The 7,975-nt window shown below is 62.6% G+C and overlaps 1 protein-coding gene and 1 non-coding gene across 2 annotated transcripts in view; both read right to left on the bottom strand.

Moving 5' to 3' along the window:
• Nucleotides 1-74: 74 nt before the first annotated feature.
• The window catches only part of KANSL2 (KAT8 regulatory NSL complex subunit 2), an 8,339-nt gene continuing 438 nt past the window's right edge, over nucleotides 75-7,975 (bottom strand). Inside the window, exons 2-9 of the mRNA XM_035308820.1 lie at nucleotides 7,099-7,357; nucleotides 6,018-6,196; nucleotides 5,384-5,498; nucleotides 4,820-4,983; nucleotides 3,556-3,722; nucleotides 2,757-2,853; nucleotides 144-429; nucleotides 75-93 (exon numbers count right to left, since the gene is read on the bottom strand). Coding sequence (XP_035164711.1) covers nucleotides 75-93; nucleotides 144-429; nucleotides 2,757-2,853; nucleotides 3,556-3,722; nucleotides 4,820-4,983; nucleotides 5,384-5,498; nucleotides 6,018-6,196; nucleotides 7,099-7,349 — 1,278 coding nt within the window. The 5' untranslated portion in view covers nucleotides 7,350-7,357. The remainder of the gene's footprint in view (nucleotides 94-143; nucleotides 430-2,756; nucleotides 2,854-3,555; nucleotides 3,723-4,819; nucleotides 4,984-5,383; nucleotides 5,499-6,017; nucleotides 6,197-7,098; nucleotides 7,358-7,975) is intronic.
• LOC118155636 lies at nucleotides 2,553-2,689 on the bottom strand. The gene has a single exon (XR_004745925.1). It is a non-coding gene; the product is annotated as a small nucleolar RNA SNORA2/SNORA34 family (small nucleolar RNA).

Genomic DNA, 7,975 nt, shown 5'->3' with positions numbered 1-7,975 from the left:
GGGAAGGGGCTTTCTGTGGTGCTCCGCACCGGGAGCGCTGGGTCTGCCGCACCGCAGCCCACTCCTCGAGCGGCTCAGCCTGGCCGCGTAGTCCTGAAAGCGGCAGATTTCGGGGAAGGTTTTCTGCAGGACCCCTCGCCCGCCTGGAGCGCGCTGCCCAACTGCCCCGACTTACGTCGCTGAACTCCAGGGGCAAGCTCTCCGTCGGCTGGAGCTCGGCAGCGCTCAGGTACAGGTCAGTGGGGGCCGCTTCCAGCTCCTCGGGGACAGAGAGCACCTGCTCGGGTACGTACATCTGCGGGGGCAGGCGGAGGTGGAGCGGGCAGCAGGGCTCCTCGGAGAGGCTCGCAGGAACGGGCTTGTTGCACGGCACCTCCTCCGAGCCTTGGCACGGCTTGAACAGGGTCTGGTTAGCGTCCTGGCAGATGTCTGGCGAGATGCGGTCAAGGGAAACCCGGCGCGTGACAGCACGCAAGCTGCAGGAAGACTACAGAGCTCTGAGCGCTCCCCGCGCATCCTCCCGCCCTCCAGATTAACGGTCAAAAAGCTGCAATTCGGCAAGGTCCAAGCCCAGGCTCCAGAGCTGCGCCCCGACGGCCCAGCGGCGCGGGCCGCGTCGCTTACGTGATGGAAAACGGGGACAACGGCTACGGCCTCCCCGGGGGGGGGGGGGGGGGTAGGGGGGGGCTGGAAGGCTTAGCTGGATCTCCGTAAAGAGCTCGCAGATCCTCAGCTGGAAGGTATTACACACGGCCGGGCTTACTTTTCTTTGCAGACGTCCATTTAAAAGGCATCTGCACACGCTTCCCCGTCCAGCAGGCAGCGGGGACGGCAGAGCGCACAATGCTTTTTCCACAGCCGGGGGTTTTCGTTCCGGTTATTTCTGTCTTCCCACTGCTTTTTCCTTCCCAGTGGAAAACCTGTTCCTGCCAGAGGTGTAAATGGGATTTCCTGCCTTTAATCACAAACAGAGACTTTGCTCCAACTGCATTCGCGCTTGCAGAGCCATCCACCAGCAGCAGCAGGAGCCCGAACCCCCGGCCTCGTCCCGCACAAGATCCCCGCGGGACAACGGAGCGCGGCAGGCAGCCCGAGGGGGCTGCACGGGCGGCCTTCTCCCCTCCCCTGGGATCGCGTCCCGGTCTCTTCACCCGGTGACAACCCCCGCTGGGTGCCCCGCAGCAGGTCTCGAGCACGGAGCAAGGCTTTTTGGGTTGGACACCTCGTCGACAAAGGCACCCCAACGGCCGGCAGGCCGACGTCCTCAAAGTTTGACAGGTTCCCTTCAGGCAACGCGGGGTGGGCGAGGAAAACCCAACTTCCAAACCCACGTGCGCTGCCGGGAGGTGCTGAGTTTAACCCCGTCCCCCGAGCTGAGGACGTTTCATTCGGGTTCGTGCTCTCCCCCCTCCCCTCTCCCGCTGCAGAGCCCCTGATCGACGCTGGCCCTAACGGCGCGGAGCTCGGCCCCGAGGAGCCAGACCTAGCAGGCACTCGAGGCTGAGGAAAGCGTCTCCGCAGGAGCGGCAGGGCGGGGATGCCAGATTTTAATCTCTCCGGATGACTCCGGCTCAAGCGCTCGCTTTCTTGGTAGCCAAGAAGCGCACGGGCTGCCAAGAGGACGAAACCCCGAGCTCCACCTGGAGCCCGACAAGCCAGCTGCTTCGCTCCCTTTAACGCCTTGTCGCAAACAATCGAGCTCCTGAAAAACCAAACAAAGCCCGAGAGCCTCCTGACAAGGCACAGAGCGGCGCAGGCTGCAGATGTTATCGGCTCGGCAGGGCTACCCGAAGCGAAGATCTTGTTGGAGGCAGTGAAAGTCAGCTGACGGCTCAGACACGAGGAAACACCACCTCGTTTTTTCCACTCCAAGCAAGCCAGCTGCCATCAGCAACTTGCTCAAAGCGCTTTATAGGTATTTATCCTGCCTTTATTTTCAAGCGTACGGCCACTAAGAGAGGAACAATGGCAGCTTCCTGCTCCCTGGGCTCGAGGAGAGCTCGAGGAGGATCTGCCAGCTCCAGGGAGAAAACAAACCCGAAGCTTGTCCTCCCCTGCCTGCCACAGCTCTGCTCTGGGACCCGGGGCTGCTCCTGGCTCACGGCAGCTGCGAGCACAGCTCCGCGCACGGCCCCGAGCTGCTCCTGGCCGGATTCTGCCCGTCCCACTGACACACGAGGTGCACAACTGGCTCGGGGATCCCCGGGGAAACGGCAGCGCCGGCCCTCGAAACGCTGAGGCTGTTCTCACACGCGTCAGCCTGCCAAGGAGTCAAGGGAAACCAAGCCCCAAACCAGATTACGGGACCCCCGGCCGGGCCAAATCTTATTCCTTCCTTCAAATCCTCCCCAAAGCAGTGCTGCAGCGGTCAGACATCCCTTCCTGCACCCGCCTCTCGCACCTAGAGCTCGGCAGACCCCGCTCCGATGGGTGTTGGCACCCAGCGGCCGCAGCCAAGGCGGGAGCAGGGATTTTTGGAGCGTGGATTTGCTTCCCTCCTCCCTTCACACAGCTGGCAGCCAGCTCGGGCCTGCCTGGGCTTCGCAAGGTTCCCTTGTCACTTCCAAGTGAAGTGGCCGCGCCCTTGAGATGCTCTGGATCGGCCAGCGTAGCACAGGAAGAAAATTCCTTTGGGCTCCTGCTTGAAACCAACGGCTACAGCAAACCGATGGCCTTGATTGAGGGCCAAAGAGGGGAAAAAATAAAGATAGAGGAGGATCAAACCGCTGCCAGCCGGGCGCGAGATCAAAGGATACGAGTAAGGCAGTGCCTGGTCATCGGGAGAGACGGGTTGGAGCATCGGACATCATCCACAAAGGCCAGGCACCTCTGGCTGGAGCGGGTGGTGTGCGCCTGCAAGTCCAGGAGAAGAGCTCAGAGCTCTGCTGGCTTCCCAGAGACGCCCCCCCCTCGGCCACCCAACGCCCGCATTCCGCTTTCAACACGCGCCGAGATTAAAGTCTCGTTCCCGGCAGCGGATCCTCAGCCCCCGTTATCTCCTTCCCATTCACGCTTTTGTTGAGACCGGGCTGAGCTCAGGCAGCAAGTCTGGGTTTCCGTCAGAGCCTCACCTTGTGCGTTTGTCTCAGAAGAATGGCTTTTCTCTGACTTATCTCCCAACTTTCAGAAGTCAGTTAAGGGAAGGCTTCTAATTTTACAGGGGTTATAAAGAAACGGCCGCAAACAGCTTCAAGCTGAGTTTGTTCGATGCGGGGGGCCCGCATTCGGGTCCCCCCGGGTCTGGGAGGAGTCCGCACGTCACCGCCGCGCCCAGGACCATTTTCCACGTTATTTTCCAGCCCGGAGAGCCACCGAGCTCCCCCTTTTCCCAAAACTCTGCACCCCCCACCCCACCACTCCTGCGTCGTTTTGGTGCCCGCGAACCCGCAACGTTTCAGCCCACGTGGGGACGCGGCGCTGGCGGGTGCCAGGCAGGACGGGCTCTTTCCTCTTCGCAGGAAGAGCCTCACGAGGGCCAGAGGGGACCACGAGGAGGGACGCGGCCTCCAGGCGAGGCCGAAGCCCCAGGCGGGGCCCCTGAGCCGCCGCACGTACCTGCTGGGCAGCGCTGTCGGTTGCCAGCATCCTGCGCTCCTTCAGCTGCCGGTGCAGCAGGGCCTCCACGCCGTAGCGCTGCCGGTAGCGCCGCAGGCACTTGAGGCGCTTCAGGTTCTCGCGCTCCTTGGCCATGAGCCCCTCGGGGCCCGTCAGGAGGCTGCCGCCTGCGGGGAGGCGAGGGAGGGATCAGCGAAAACACCGCGCCGCCCACCCACCTGCCACGCTCTTGCCAGTTCATTTTCGGGGTACCGAGAGCCGAGATCGGCCCTCGAGAGCTCCGGCAGCCGAGCGGCGACAGAGGTCAAGGCAGCGAAGGGGCGAGCGCCGCGCGGGTGAACAGGAGGCACACCTTTCGGTCACGCAAGAGGATGACAAAGCAGACTCCATCCCCAAACTTCTCCCGATTGCTTCGGGCTGACTATTTTGAACCGTCTTTTAAAAAGAATTTGCCCAACGTTGATTTTGATTTCAAGGGGGCGGAACAGGAATTTTTTTTTCCTCAAATTTCAGCTCGCTCCCGTGCAACTTCTGGAAGCTTCCCGTAAGTACCCCCCTCCCCCCCCCCCCCAGCTGTAATTACAGGGCTCAGGATCCGCATCTCGGGTTTGCTAAAACGAGTTCTACAAAATTGTTATGTACCAAGCTTCCAGTTATTTTTACTCGGGACCGAGCTGCGTCGGGCCGTTTTCCGAGACGAGCTATTCTAAGACCCCCGCCGGGGAAGCGTTCTTCGCGCTGACAACTTCCAGGCAGCTACAGAACGCGGGGCTGCCTCTGCTCAGCCACCAGCTCCTGCCTCCGAGAGCGTTTTTGGGGAGAAATCCAAGCAAAGCAGCAGTGCTTTTGTAAAAAAAAAAAGTCGCACCCGTGCTAAGGACTGGGTCATTACGAGCAGCGCTGGCGCAGCTCCCGAAACAAACCTCTGCCCATGCAGACAGGACCCTGCAGATGAGGTTTTTGTTGTTTATAAGACCAAAAACAGGAAATCCCATACAAAAAAAGAACTTTTGTCTCCGAATTAACTTTGTAGCCTCATTTCCTGGCAACAGCGCAGACTTTGAAGAGCAAAGGAATCCGGCAACCTCCCCAACCTGAACGATACCAACCTCCAGGCACGGGGCCAGCCACAGCCATACCCTCTCTACCCCTCTTTTTTTTTTAAAAAAGCATCTTTTAAATGTAGAGGTCTGCGCGTTTTCGAGACGCCCGGTGCCCTCGGATGGAAGGATACGCACCAGGGCCTGCCTGCGCCGGTACTTGCCTATGGCTTCGTGCTCGCCCTTGCGGCTGTGCAGGTATCGTCGCTTTTTCTCCTTCAGCAGGTGCTGGAGCCGCTTGAACTGGTCGATGTAGAGGGACTGCAGGCGGATCAGCTTCTCTCGCATGATCAGCGCCACCTCCTCGGCTGTGTACACGCCAGCGTGCCTGGAAAACAGCCACAGAAGCAGGGCACGGTTCGTAGGGTCCCTCGGGGCCGCTCCCCCTCGCTGAGCGACGCAGACGTTATCGGGAACGCTGCCTGGGCAGGGCCGAGCTGGACAGACCAGCGGGTGACGAGCAGAAATAACCATCTTTATTTCTAATTTTAATTAAGAGATCGCCCCGAGACTGCCGCTCACGTGGCCCACTCGGGACTGCGAGAGAATCCGCACCCAAAGCTTCCCAGAGCCACCAGGCCCAAGCCTTGGCAAGCCGTCACACCCAGAAACTCACCACGGAACCGAGTCCCAGCGCAGCAGCGTTAATAACATCACCTCGTTAGCGTAACGGCCGCTTCCCAGCGTCACCCCGAGCTAACACCAGGAGCCAGGAGCCGCCCACTCACTTCAAGGGATCCTCCTGGTCGCTATCGATGCTGTCAGCCTCGCTGTCCGGGTCCCCTCGCCACGTCTGGTCCACGGTGATAGGATCCTGCTCGCCATCGCTCCAGCTGTCCTCATCTGAGGAACGAGGGGCGCTCAGAGACAGGGCACAGCCCCGCAGCTCCGCGCTCGCCACTCGAGCCCGGCCAGGCACCGGAGGTGAATCTGCTCTGCCAGGAGGGGCTCCTCCTCCCCAGCGGGGACGTGGAACGAGAAGAAACCAAACCTGCACCAACCGGGCGCAGGCGAAACACCTGGCGAGGGGCCCCGCAAACTGCGGGGTGGTGCCCAGCGAGCGAGCCCCCAAGTCAGGGAGCTCAGCGCCGGTGTTTTGACAGGCACCGAGCAGCACAGCGCGAAGCTCGCTGGGGTTTCTGCCCCGCGGCTGCAAGGGGAGGGGAACCTCCAGGATTTGGGGCTGGCGACGTGATTTGCCTGCAGCCAGCGGCACCAAGACGCACCAGGGGCTGCGGCGCGCCGTGTTCTACCCGTGGCTCCCCAGGGTCTTTTCTTCGCTGGGTTTTAACGAGTCCGGCCCTCGGCGCTTCTCCACAGCAAGGAGAGCACCGGGGTGGTGGTTTGGCTTTCGGCGCTTACCCAGGATGCGGCTGGCTTCGCTGCGGCTGCTCTCGGCGGTCTGGGAGCCCAGCTCCGTTTTGGCGTAAGAGCTGAGCTGGCAGAGGAGCGTCTCGCTCGCGGGTCCGGGGTTGGACTTCTTCATCTGAGCCTGGAGCGCCAGCGTGTTCCGACGGGCGTGCTCCGCGCAGAACGACACGCTGCAGGAATAAATCAGGAGCTCGTTACGACGCCAAAGCCTCGGCCAGCAGAACGAACAAGCGAGACACTGAGAAACGTTCCCCGGCGCCCCGACGCGTGCCCCGCTCCGCGGCTCGCTCTCGCCAGCGGAACAAAACCGCCCGCCCCTGGCCGCAGGTAGAGCGGGGAAATGCCAGAGAGCCCCAGGTGGCTCTCGCAGACCACACAGCGCCGCTCCAACACCACCCCCAGCTCCCGAGCTGGCAGCCACACGGCGGAGGAGCAGAGAGAGAAAAGAGCTTTTTACTTCGAGCCACTGAGGCGAGCTATTCTGCTTCCAAGCGTCCCCGTTGGGCCTTTCACGTCGGCCAAAGCAGACGGAGCTTTTTTATCGCAGAGGGACCAAGGGCAGAATGAAGACTACCACTGTTCTTGGTAACCTCCGAGGATGAGACGCGGGTTGAGGCGGCCAGAAGCAGAAGCGTACCCCAGCGACGTGCTGGCTGGACGCGGTAACGCTCGAGGTCCTTCCAGCCAGGGCAACTCCGAATCGAACCCAAGCAGAGCAAACGCCCTGGGGATGAGCCGCAAGAGCAGGCTCCAACTCGAATTTGCTGGGCTGAACCCAGCTGCGCGTGGGTGCCAGCTCTGGCCAAGGACCTGGGTGCAGCCACCTTGCGACGGCAGAGGGCAGAGGGCAGCAGCCCCTCAGCCCAGCGGGAGCAGAAAGGCTCCACGCCAAATCTCCAGCACTCGTGGGGTCTTCTTCTAGCTCAGAAGCGCTTCGGTAACTTGCCTGAGGTTAACTGAAGCGCATCGGCCGAATCCGAAGGCCCTGCAACGCCCGTGCTGTACGCGAAAAACCTTCCCCCGGCCGTTTTAACTCGATTTGATGGAGGAGCAGCGAACCAGCGGGACTCACCCATCCTTCTTCTCCGGTTTGGGCGCGGCGTTCGGGCACCGCTTCCCGTTCTTGGCTGAGACGTAGCTGCACTGCTTGAAAGGGGCGCTCCTGTCCTCCAGGATGTGCTTGATGCAGAACTCCTGGCCCTCCAGGCGCGGCTGCGAGCACTGCCGGTGGGTGAAGGCACATGCCAGAGGCTCCTGGGGCCGCGGCACGGGCGTGAGGCGGCCTCGGCTGGACGGCAAGACGTGGATCCGAATTCTGTTCATGCCAACAGCTGCCGGAGACGGGCAAAGGAATCAGAAGGAGGGAAAGAAACCGCGCGGCCTCGGCTGACAGCTGGCAGGGCATCGCAACGTCCCTGGTCCCGCTGGGGGGGGGGCCAAGGGACCCCCTCCCGCGGGGGGCCCCCAAGAGGGGGCGGGGGGGGAAATGGGGGTCCCCAGCAGAGGGAAGTGGGGGTCCCTGGAAGGGGGAAATGGGTCCCCAGGGAGGAAATAGGGGTCTCCTGGGTGGGCGCAGGAGTCCCCAGGGGGAGGAATCGGGTGCCAGGGAAGGACACAGGGGTCCTGGGGGGGTGGGGGGGTGAAATGGGGGTCCCTGGGGGCAGGACACGGGGGGGGGCTCCCGGGGGGAGAAAATAGGGGCCCGCGGGGGGTAGGGGTACCGCGGGGGCCCGGGGGGGGGGGAGGGGGCGGGAAACAAGAGTCCACATCCCCCTACCCCACAGCACCCCGCACAACGCCCCCCCCGGGGGCTGTCTGCCCCCCCCCCCAGCACCCCCTACCCCCCCAGGACCCCCTGTGCCCCCCCGCCAACCCCTCTGGCCCCCCCCCATCAGCACCTCTCGACCCCCTCCAGGACCCCCTCGACTCCCCCAGTTCCCTCGCCCCCC

The sequence above is a fragment of the Oxyura jamaicensis genome, chromosome 33, assembly GCF_011077185.1.
Source record: "Oxyura jamaicensis isolate SHBP4307 breed ruddy duck chromosome 33, BPBGC_Ojam_1.0, whole genome shotgun sequence".
Classification (NCBI taxonomy): Eukaryota; Metazoa; Chordata; class Aves; order Anseriformes; family Anatidae; genus Oxyura; species Oxyura jamaicensis.
Note: the sequence above shows the minus strand (reverse complement) of the source record. Positions and strands in the feature narration are given on the sequence as shown.